General features: G+C 38.8%; 1 protein-coding gene across 3 annotated transcripts in view; it reads left to right on the forward strand.

Moving 5' to 3' along the window:
• cadm2b (cell adhesion molecule 2b) overlaps positions 1 to 12,586 on the forward strand; it is a 141,381-nt gene that overhangs the window by 120,774 nt on the left and 8,021 nt on the right. For all 3 annotated transcript variants that reach the window (XM_047594933.1, XM_047594930.1, XM_047594932.1), the window contains 5 exons: positions 465 to 617; positions 1,417 to 1,554; positions 10,492 to 10,650; positions 10,947 to 11,037; positions 11,189 to 11,367. In XM_047594933.1, coding sequence (XP_047450889.1) covers positions 465 to 617; positions 1,417 to 1,554; positions 10,492 to 10,650; positions 10,947 to 11,037; positions 11,189 to 11,367 — 720 coding nt within the window. The remainder of the gene's footprint in view (positions 1 to 464; positions 618 to 1,416; positions 1,555 to 10,491; positions 10,651 to 10,946; positions 11,038 to 11,188; positions 11,368 to 12,586) is intronic.

Below are 12,586 nucleotides of genomic sequence, written 5' to 3' on the forward strand. Positions count from 1 at the left end.
GCTTAATAATTGTGAAAATATTTAGTATTTTACACTCCAATTATAGGCGATGTGATATCACAGCGGGTGAGAAATGTCACGAGTAGAGTCGGTTGCTAAAAGTTGTTAAAGTGTAAATCAATACCTCAAATGTATTACTGTGCGATTACTGTAAGTTGTTTTTTACGCTCCAGCGCTTCACACTGATGCCTTCTGTATTCTCCTTGACTGCGAATAAGCCCGTCAGCCTAGAATGCAAATATGAAGGGAATATTCCAAACCACTGGCCGCGGTATGTGTTTGCAGGATTTGACAACAAACTGAAAGCCTTGCTCTAGTAAAGGTCATTTAAATAGCACATTGTACCTTGCAAAATAGCAGCCATAGCTGAATTCAGGTTGAATATGGACATTAGTAAATTCTTTTCTTCTTCTTCTTTTTTTATGTGCTCTCTGTGAATCTTTGTGACCTCCTTTCTTTTACAGCCCTCAGGGACCACCGAATCGAGCTGGTGCGAGCTTCATCGCAGGAGCTCACCATCAAAATCAGTGACGTCAGTCTGTCGGACGAGGGCCAGTACACCTGCTCGCTCTTCACCATGCCCGTCAAGACCACCAAAGCCTTTCTCACCGTTCTGGGTGAGCATGTCCATTTTGGAGCAGTCTCCACAGGCCAATTATTTGCAGCTAATGCTTCACATTCTGTCAGTGGGAATCCCTGCACATTCTGAGTTATAGAGATAAACCGGAAGAATGAAGGCAGCATGGCAATCTTGAAGGAGAGGGTTTTTATTGTGGTAGTTTTTCATTTTATTATAGAATCTAGAAACTTGATTTACCGTAATTCTTGTTGTTTTCGTTCTTTTTTTTTTTTGGGATGTTTTTCATTGTTGTAATCTTTGTTTAATATCCCTTTTTTTTTAAACCCTGCCTTAAAAATACATTTGGCAAGTATGGAAGAGGATTAGTGCCACTGAAAAAAAATTGTAGTTAGAGCAGATTTATTCTGAGATTAAAGTCAGATTTCTGTCATTTTTATTCTGTCTTTAATCAGATCTTAAACAGATTTTTTTTCTCAAAATTGTACTTTTTTTCTCAGAATTCTGACTTTAAAATCTCAGAATTCTGACTTTAAAATCTCAGAATTCTGAATTTTTTCTCAGAATTCTGAATTTTTTCTCAGAATTCTGACTTTTATCTCTGAATTCCCTGAAAATTCTGAGGTTAAAGTCAGATTTTTAATTTTTTATTTGCTTTAAATATTTTTTTTTTTTCAGCGACCCTAATCCTTTTTCGTAGGAAAGTATACTCAAGAAATTTGAAGAATTGTGCATGGATATCTCCTAATGGGAATGTCAGCTAGTAACTGGAGGATTACAACCTGTAACTTAGCACATATTCAGCATGCTGTTTAGATTTATATTTCCATGCGTCATAGGAGTGCCAGGACGGCCAGAGATCACAGGATTTACCAAGCCAGCCATGGAGGGGGACGCAATCACACTGACGTGCACCACACCAGGCAGCAAACCAGCCGCCAACATCCGGTGGTTCCGCAATGACAAGGAGGTCCAAGGTAAGCATGTGGTGTTGATTTAACAGAGCATTGTATTCTCTGTTACCACTTGTTCCCTCTGGGAGACATCCTTACTGTCAAGCTATTCTGCAGCTGCTTTCCTTTGTGTTCATATTCATGCGTTGTTCCGCTGGCCGGGGTTTAGCGGTGCCATGATTCGCATGGCCTGCAGCCAGCTTTGCTGCTGTCCTTGGAAGCTGTCAAATAATAGTGTTCACCACAAAACCAAAGCGAAGACATAGAGGACGGTCCCGTATCGATTCAAATTGTAAAATTAAGTGCACATAGACAAATGATTATGCACAGCAGACTGTATTTATTGTTGGGCGCATTAAAGTAATTACATATTCAGAAGGTTGATCAATTTATATAAGAATACAAATCAATCACATAACACTCAAGCTGATTATAACACATGAGAATGTCAAGTCTAGGATTTGCACTTGTCAGAAATACTAAGATTCTTACACTGAAGCAAACAGAAGAGCATCGAATTCTCATATTTTAGACGCAAGATGTTTGTAATCGACTGAAAGTTGCCAACAGCTCTTTTATCATCTCACCTTTTTGTTGATACATTTTCTGTTAAAAAATAATAGATTCTCCACCACTTTGTAATAATGAGGAGCACAAAACCTGCAGGTGTTAATTAATTCAAATGCTAGAAATATTTTCCGCATGTGATAAGTTCTTCTCGCTGGATTTCGCTGTTGCACTTTCCCGTATGCCATCATATCCCAAATTTCTTTGTCTGTGATTTTTTTTTAAGCCATGGTGAAACAAGTTATCTGGCCTTTTTCGGGGTTGGATTATTGTACAGAGACAATGTGTTAGGCAGCAGATGGTGCACTGTAAATGTGTGCTGATCACAGTAAACCAGCAGAACTTTTCTGTGGTTACACAGTGTGCCCTACAAGCTTTCGCTTTCTTGTATACCTCTTTCCAAACTGTCTGAAGCTCTGCACTTTGTATTTTTATAGCTTTTATCACCATCTTTTCCCTGCTTTCAAAAAAAACACTAAAAAGACAAAAACTTTAAAAAATAGGAATGGAATGTTTTCCCCCAATTTGATGGCAGAGGTATGCTGCACGGAGCTCTTTAATGTAATGGAGCCTGCTGTGGAGGCTCAGTGTGACAGTTGCTCTTTATTGAAGATTTGCACCAGAGAGCTTTTTCTTGGTGGTTCTGTCTGTGTCTGCCCGACATGGCATGATGATTGATGGAAGAGGGGCTGGGATATGAAGTTTTCTTGTTGAAATGACATGCACGTAGCTTCCTGAAAGGCCAGTGGAGAGCTGGTACACAACATCACAACCCGACTTGCTGTCCATCTCAAGAGGCACCGAGATGATTCCTTTTGTTCTTTATGTTTTGAAATGTACTTTAGAACAAACCTTTTAAAACTTTAAAAGTGGATATTTTTACCCGTATATGGACATGTGCACATAAGACAAATGAAGAAATGCAAGACAGCGGCTTAGAGTTCCAGGGGGTTTGCGGTGCTACACATACATGGCTCCAGCTTCTGGTTTCAGCGGTGCTGCATAAATAAATGCAAGAGATTCGTTCACTCCTCAGGTCAGCAAGTCCATAAAAATGCATAAAGAAAATTAATACAAAAAATGTCAACATTTATATTTAATGTAGGAAATGGCATTTATTTATGACGTGAAAAGTGCATATCTCTATAAAAGATCAAGTGCCCCGGGTCTCTCCAGGGTGATTTCTTGTATACAAATGTGCTTTTGGTAGTTCTTCCTGCATATAATGGGTTTTATTAGGCCACTTGAGCAAACAGACCTGGTGTGATGCATCCTCAAGTCAAGGAGAGATAAAGAACTTAGCAGAGTGAAGGGTTTGACTTAAAAAAAAACAAACGTCATTCAGAGTGTCAAAGAGGGGGAATGTCAATCAGTGCTCTGGATCCATGTCTTTTGTAGGTGCTGCTTTAAAGCTTTCTTTAGTGAGTATGTGCTGGGAGCAGCATGTTTTGTCATTGGTTCTTCTGCGGAAGATCATTGCTGCCTGTGTCAGCTGTCAGTCAAATGTATCCCCACCGGGGGACCAGCCTACAAAGCTCCAATGCGACAGCAGGTGTAATAGCGAAAACATGGCATATTTATTTCATGCTCTGATGATTTGTTTTCCAACAATTTATATTAGAAGCACACAGCATTACAAACCTCAAAATGCAACTGTCATCTAGTGTCAAATAATTTGTTTACAAAGAATAGAGCAATACAAATTACTTGTCGCTGAATGACAGCTACGCTTCAAATTGTAATCTGTTGAGGAATTAATCCACCCACTATCCCCGTCTTTGCATGTTGGCCTATATTTCCCCTTTACAGTTCTGTTCAGCATAGATATCAGGACATTTGAATCATTAGAATTAAGACATACTATCATGTTTTTGGTATTAAATCTATTCCCTCCTGTTTGAATTGTCTCTGCTTCCTGTTCTGTAAGTACAAATAAAGTTAAAATATCACAAAAAGTCCAATATTTTACCATTGACTGTATATATTATGGACAAACCCATCGTGACGTCACCCATTGGATTCCGAACCTCGAAAATGAAGCCAGAAGTGGGCGGAGCCTGCGGTCATCATGTTGGATGAGCTTTACTCCGCCCACACTCAGATACTCCAAATATGGACATGGGGGGTCGCGTCAAACATTGAGACTCGCCCACCCAACTCTCAGCTACCTGTTAGCTCAGGCCTGTCACTCAAAACAGGAACGCCCTTAATTATGCAGAATTTTAAACCTTAATAAAAAATTAAACAAATGAATTAGAAAAAAAATTCACCCTCTGTATAGTTTTCATGAATAGTGAAATAAACTACTGAGACCAAATCGTTTTTTGCACCAGGCATGTTTAATATTTCTGTAAGGTTGGGATTTTTAACATGGGGGTCTATGGAGATTTGCTTCTTTTTGGAGCCTCAAGAGGCCACTAGATGAACTGCAATTTTTTGCATTTCTGCATGGGCTTCATCGCTCAGACCCAGAGGTTGACGCTTGTATTTTACCCTGAAGTTTTGCATCTGTGTGAGTTCCTAACGATCCCCCGCTTCTCGACTTTGTTGCAACTTTTAACTGTGATCTGCCAAATGTGAACAGCAACAAGTGTGACTTTCTCCAATCAGTGGGGGAACCTTTTAAGTCTTGTTTGCTGCCAGAGAAAATGGAAACAAATTGGTCTAGGTGATTCATGTTTGCACTACACTCCTCTTTAATCTAAGGATGTCTGACATCACAGTGTTCCCCTTACAGAGCATCTTCTGCAGCTCAGAGAAAGGCTGTGGTGAATATTTCAATATGCAAACTAATGAGTTGTGTCATCAGATGACTTCAAGCCTTCTAGTTGTAATATGATCTACCCTAATTTATTAATTCAACCCAATTCTTACGACATAGAACGAGGTCAATACACGTGTTTTATGGATTTTATTAAAGGGAGTTAATTATGTGTGTTTAATTTTTCGAGATCAATTAACTTCAGTTTTTTTCTTTTTATCATTTTCTGTTTTGCTTTTTGTTTAATCATTTGTTCCTGCACATATTTATTTTCCTCAGAAAATGACCTTCTCATCTGCCACATCTGATGCTATCCTCAAGACCAAGGTCTCCTCATGCACTTGTTAATTCTTTGATCATCATGGCTTTGCCAGAGAATGGCACTTGAGCAGGAACAAGACATCGGCTTATTAAACGCATGTTGTGCTCGGAGTCAGATGTGTTGCTGCAGATATTTACACTTTTTTTTTTACAGTTGTGTGTGTTGTGTGGTTGACGCGAGCTCTAAAATCAGCTATAAAATCCCCCTGTGCCGCTGCGGCCATTGCGCCTCTAACCCTCTACTGTCTAATTATGTTAGGGACAGGTGGTAAGTGTAAATTGAGTTTTAAGACAGGTGCAAAATGGTCCGGGGAAAGTGTGAGAATATCTAAGAATAGAATGGTATTCTAAAATATACATTATCATCATTTTGCATTCAATATAAAGATATTCAAATGATACACAGGTTCAAATATTATTGCTTTGTTTTTTTTATTTCAAACAACCAAAAGTGGGGTAGTATTCAACTGCCATAAACATGCTTGTAACCTGTGTGTAATATGTGGCCTCGTGATTGGCTCGGCAGCAATAGGGGCAGGGTCTACTGTGTAAAGGAGGCTGGATTCATGTTAATGTGTGTTTAAAGAAATTTAAATTTATAAAAAATGTCTAAAAAAATATTCCAATGTCTAAATATTTTACCTCCGCAGACACCCTGAGGGTCTTGGACCCCCTGTTGAACACCTTTGCCTTAGAAGCTGAACATAAAACGGTTGTAAACAAATTAAATTCTTAGCAGCTATAGAGGATGTTGTAGAAAGTCATGGAGGCATTATGGATTTTGGTGGTAAGATAAAACTTTAGTTTAAAACCATTGTACGAAAACAAGCTGATTATACATTTTATTACAATAATGATAAAATAAGAAACAAATTCAATAAAAACACAGGGTTGTGTGGATATAGTTAGTTCTTTAATTTGTCCCACTCAGTACAGCAATAAAATGCCGGATGATATCTGTCTTCTATCCAGAGTAAATCATTACATTACATTGGTACATTTCCAGCCACTGTCTCCTGTCTTGTGATCTGATTATAACCACACCAACGATTTCCTTTCCGACCCGATACTGAGTAAAATTCAGACTGGTATCCGCAATTCTGATCCAATACGGATACTTTGTGTAAATACACCCTAATGTCTCTGGTAAACCTAAAAAAGTAGTGTGTTTCAAATCATGGCTTCATGAAGAATAAAAAAACATGAGAATTATTTATTTATTTATCTTAAACTCTGAAGCATACTGAGGTAGTGGCCTCATTTACTATATAGCCGAGCTAATATAACAAAAGGAAACCCAAACATAGACAAAATCATACAAAATATGTGAAAATACTGTTTCACATTACAAAAAAAGAAATAAGTAAAATAATAATGTCATTAAAATAAATGATTTTTTAGTTATTAAAAACTATTATAAAAATGAAAACTTAACATCTTAATTCTGACAATGTTCTCTCCTCTTCTGTCCTCCTCATCATAAATGCCTCTTATTCTGTGTTGTGGTTTAACCTGATGTGTCACAAGGTTTGTTGTGTTGCCACAACTCAACTCAATAGACTCAGGTCTCATTTAATATCTGGATGCTACAGGAGATATTTTCATCCCCGAGAACCCAAATTTGAGCTTTGATTAAACACAAGATTTGTGAATTATGAAGAAAATGTCTATGCCACAATGTCAAATTTTAAACAGCTGTTAACATCGATATTGTAAAAACAACATTATGAATATGTAATTAAAGCTTAATTGCTATCCGGCTATACAGTATCCTAGAAAATGAAAGCGGATTAATTAAAAACACCTGTTAGCCTCGATGAGATCTTAATGTGTGAACATATTGAAGCATCGTATGACCACATGTTTCAACCTGATAGAAAACCCACTACATCTGCCACCTCGGAAACCAACCCAGCCACACATTTACCAGCAGAGTATTTACCCTCAACAAAATACTAAATGTGTTAGATTGTTCATTAAGGATAAACATGTTCCGATGTGAAGTTAAAGACCCTCACAGCGGCCAAATGAAGTAAAAAAATATATACTTCATGAGTTTAAACTTAAAGGAAATCTCTGTAGTTAATGAATTGAGAAATGAAGCCACAGAACGAAGGAAATTTCTCAAAACATTTTAGGCTGTAATTACTGGTCAGCAGGGAGCAGGTTTCAAACTGCTCTGACAGAGAGGTTCTCACATTAAAAGAGGCATAATTTTAAAATGTTGTATGAGTAAAATAAGTGTTTTTACATGAGGTCTCTGACATCTTCGCAATAAACTAGACTTTAAATAGTTGTGGTCCTCTTTCTTCAAGGTTCAAGCCTCAAAGGGAAGCCAAGATCTTAATACCTTACCTTATCCTATTGCCAGCTTTAAAATCAGGTCCTATCACTGAGGTACACTTTGTGTTGATATAGATAGTAAGGTGGTGATTAGAGGGGTGCCCCTAGTTGCCTGGTTCTGATGGCGTCTTAGGGGTTTTCGTTCAAAGCAACTGCACCTTGGCACGTTGCCATTCTTACGAAAGCTGCCTGCGCGTGCTCTCTGGCAACGCTTGCAGCTGCCTTGAAACAGAATGACAGCTTCTCTGTTGTAGCTCTGATGCTGCAGGGGGACTTGACAAATGAGAGGAAAAGCTAGAGAGATTTGTGTTTAATGCCACAGAGGCACTTCGCGTTCTCCTCCTGTACTTCGGGGCTGTACAGTCAAGGCCTCTGACTCTCAAAGGCAAAGGCGACTGACTTTCCTGTTTGTTCAAATGATATGTAATGTTTGAAGTTTTTCTTCAAACCCTTGTCATTTGTGTTACTCTCTTGCGATTTATCATTCTGAAGTTTGACCTTGTGCTTCACGCAAGGAAAAGCTGCACCAGGAATTGATAATCATCAGACTGATGATGGTCCATGTCCAAATTTAGCCTGCAGTAATTTGCAAATTTGAAAAAGATTTGAAATTTTTTTCCTGAATTGCAAAAACAATTTATGTGTGGTTACTGTATGGGAGCAAGAAAGTACAAGAAAAATGAAGTTAAAGACGAAAAGTACAGTGTTGTTTTTGAAACAACTTTAGTATACTTTAAATCTTCAACAGGGGTCTGCGACCCCTATGGGGGTCCACAGAGGTACTGCAGGGGGGGGTCGCAAAATCTTTGGTTGGTTAGACATTCTTTGTATATTTTACCCCCACAAATTTAAATTTCTTTAATTATACATTAACATGAATCCAACATATTTCAGTAAACGGATAAGGGATATCTTAATATTGAATGCAAAATGCTAATAATAATGTTTATTTATACATAGGCAGAGTTTAATATAGAACACATATAGTAGGTAGGGGGTCCCTACTTAATCTCTCCATCAGTTTAGGGGTCCTTGGCCTGAGAAAGTTTGACCCCTACTTTAAATGGTTCATATCTGAGGCACCTTCTGGAAACCATGGGGAAAAAAACTGAAACCTTGAAATGATGGTTTGATATTAATAAATGGTCATTAACCCTCCTCCAGGCTTTCCGACTTCAAACTTTAATTGCTCATAAAAATGATATTTTTCATCGCATTGCCTAAAGATCTCGTGATATCCTGCGCACTAGCCATTTTAACATATACAATTGTTGATGATCACTTTCATTGAAATTTGAGTGGTTTATCAAAAATAGTTACACCTTTAGTGTTCCCAATATGACCGCGATAAGAAATGAATGGGTAAGACTATAAAATATTAATTTGTCAAATGGAAAACATCTCTATACACATACCCTCAATGGCTATTGATGTTGACAATAAATGTCAACAATTAAAGTAACCTTGCTGGTTACTTGTCTGACAGGCCCCAGTTTTTATCATCTACTGCCGCTCTTTCACACACATCACTTACTGTGTGGAGATCTGGGGACACATGTACAAAACAATCACAAATTCAGTTTCTATATAACAAAAGAGAGCAATAACAATAATTAACACAGCAGATTATCATGCACATACAAACTTACTGTTCATAAATTCACAGGTCCTTAAATACTGTGGTCCTGGTTATGTTTGCATCAGTCTTTGTTCCTTCTTATGAAAGATAGTTGACAAAACTGTATATAGTAAGAAGATAAGAAGGATAAGCACAATAAGCTGAGGCTTCAGTTTATACCTTTTGTCCTACTAAACGAAATATATCTATATAAAAAGTCAATATTTGCTCATTTGCTCATTTGTGTGCATCTGTACTTAAACTACAGTGCCTACGGGTCATATCAAGCCATTTCAGTACTGGAGTTTTAGCAGCCTTAATAGTAATAGAGCCTCCACTGGTAGCTCCAATAAAATATTAATCCCCTTCCACATGACAAAAATCAAAGAGAATCGTTGGAGAGGAACAAATGGAACAGTTCAGCCCAAAATGATGGTGATGTAGGTGATCTGGGTTTCATTGCAGGGGTCTTTTAGTATTTAATAGACGCAGGGATTTTGTGGCCACGCTGCTTTCATGTGGAGTGGGGCAAGTACATACGCATATATATATATATATCGATTGACTTGCTCTGGGCGGCAGATAGTCCAGGGGGAGGAAGAGGATTTAGCGTGAGGAAGATGTTAGAGAGGTTGTGATGAGAACAGTGGCTTCTCTAAAAAAAAAAAAAAAGTCCTTGTGAGACCATTGTTAGGTGATGCTTTTGTCCATTTTGCCTTGTTCAGATCCAATAGCTGTGCACAGCTGTTGGTAGTAGCAGTACGACACTAAATGCTGACAGGAGAGCAGCAGCAAACCACAACGAAATGCTTCCAATTATAAGTTAAGAGGACCCTCTTAATGAAGACAGCCTCACAAGGCAGGGAAAAAAAATCTCAAACGCAAATCAAAGATGTGAAGCTGAGTTAGGGAGGGGGATATTTTTGCATGAAACCAAGACAAAGAAGAGGAAGAAAAGTGTGACTACAATAGAAATCCACCCCCTGCTGCTGGGGGAGAGTGTGCCTGTTTGTGTTGACTGGGGTGTTTGAGAGATGGTCCTGGAGGAGCAAACACACCCAACCAACCGAGTCAACGCTCGTATTGCTCTCCCTTCACTATTCACTCTACTTTGACTCGACTTTCAAAGGCCAAAGATTCTCTCCCTCAAAGGAGATGCAGAGGAAAAACAACAACAACGCTGAGGCTGTATACTTCAGAAAAGCAACATCCTGAAATAAAATCTTCTCACTTTTTTTTTTACACAGCTGATTCTTTGTCAGTTTATTATTTATTTATTTATTTTTTATCAAATCCCCCAAAATATTCAAAATCTTAACTGTACATCGCCTCATTTTCCGACTCTCTGCAGGCACTAGGGAGGTGAACGCTACAGGAAAGTCATTCTCGGTGAGGAGTAGCCTCCAGTTCCAGGTGGATCGACGGGATGACGGCGTTGCGTACACCTGCAGCGTGGAGCACGTGTCTCTGTCCAACCCACACACGACCACCGAGGTCCTGGAGGTCCACTGTGAGTGCTGTCATAACTCGCAAAACTGGATTAGGTGTGAGATTAGCATTGAGAGGAAATACAAGGATTGGGATTACATTTGTGACCGCAGGTTTAGCTTTGCATTTGTCCTGGATTAGTGTAGGATTAGTTTTCAGGTAAGGGATTAGTACCAAAGCAGAACAGGGATACGGGCTTAGAGCTAAGTGCTACCCAACGGGTACAGCTAACTACTGTAACAGTTTGTCAGTGAGTTAAAACCTTCAGCGAATAATACTGCCATAACATTCGATTTATTTTTTGTCTCTTCCTAACAGATGCTCCTCATCTGGAGATCGCACATTCAGTAATTATCCCACAAGAAGGACAATACTTCAAACTGGAGTGTGTTTCCAAAGGAAACCCAAAGTAAGATGGAATTTATTAGTAGGCATGTGATTCCTCTTCATTGCATTCATTTCTGTTGTTTATTTCTGTGAGGATCTAGAAACTCACATGTAGCAATAAATAAAGAGGAAAAGTTGTCTACAGTGTTGTTTTGTATATTGTTTTCCCACAGACCAGAGCCAGTGCTGTGGTCTAAAGATGGAGGAGAGCTGCCAGACATTGAGCGTATGATCGTGGAGGGCAGGGAGCTCACCATCACCACACTAAACAAAACAGACAATGGCACATACCGCTGTGAGGCCAGCAACCACCTGGGGACCAGCAGCGCTGAATATATACTGTTTGTATATGGTGGGTACTTCAGTAAGGGCTACTTTTGCTACGGATGATCAGTTTGTTGCTTCACAGTCGAGGCTTTTCAGCCCGCCGTGCGCTAACTCAAAGATGGTTGGTGTTCATTAAAAAGTTACAAAATCAGTTCAAACTAGAGAGGCTGGATGGCCAGGAGGTAAAAGTTATGATGAGAAAAAGGCTCCAAATAATAATACGTTAACAAAGCAATAAGATTCACATTAATATACATTAGAGGAAGTTCAGCTTTTCCTGGAATTACAATGTTTCTCTCATATAATTTGCCGATAATAATGACTGTATGAAACATTTAAATTACTTTTGAATGACATTTGTGCGCGGTAGGTGGACAGGTAATCATTTAACAGCCACTAATAGCAGCTGTTATTGACTCCAACCCCACACAACCCTGTGACAAGCAGGCACAGATAATGAATAGACATGCGGTATATTTAACTACTACTGTTACAGCATAACAACTGAAGCACATTAGACAGATTTCAGTTTTTCTCAGTATATTTTCTTGTCCATTTAAAGGGACACGCCACCCCTATGTTAAGTTTAGTCACTTTTATTCCCCAGAGTGGGAAAAGTGAGAAAAAGCTTTTTAGAAATCCAAGCCTAATACAAAGCAGCTGTTAGCTTTGGCTTAGCATAGGCACTATAATGTAGTGTTGCCAATTAGCCAGTCGTTTGCAAACGTGATAAAAAAAACTCGAGAATTTTCCTAATTACTTCTTGTGGCTACATTCACATCAAGTTCAAATGTCAATGCAATTAACATGAAGGGATTGTCTACGGCAGATGTAGATTTGGGACTATATTCCGTCAAATCACTGCTGCCAGGCATAAAGACACCACGCAGCACCTGAAAACCAGTCATGCCGATGTGTCGACAGAAGTGGGGGGTTTTCAGGTGCTGCGTGGTGTCTTTGCGCCTATGCTAAGCTAAAGCTACCAGCTGCACTGCAAGATTAGGACAATGCCTTTCTAAAAAGCTTTTTCTTACTTATCCAGCTCTGGAGTCAGTGAGTGACTGGTGCATCCAGTGAAGGTAGCCATTGGCGCCCACTGATTATTCAACATGTAAATATTGCTACATTGGTTTAGTAAGTTCAACAGTGTAAATAAATAAATAGGACTGACCGTATGAGCTTTTAATTGAAATATTTATGCAAATTTCTTCAATTCTTCAACGTGGTATGTTAAAGTTGGGTAC

This window comes from Mugil cephalus, chromosome 9 (assembly GCF_022458985.1).
Source record: "Mugil cephalus isolate CIBA_MC_2020 chromosome 9, CIBA_Mcephalus_1.1, whole genome shotgun sequence".
In the NCBI taxonomy this organism is placed as follows: Eukaryota; Metazoa; Chordata; class Actinopteri; order Mugiliformes; family Mugilidae; genus Mugil; species Mugil cephalus.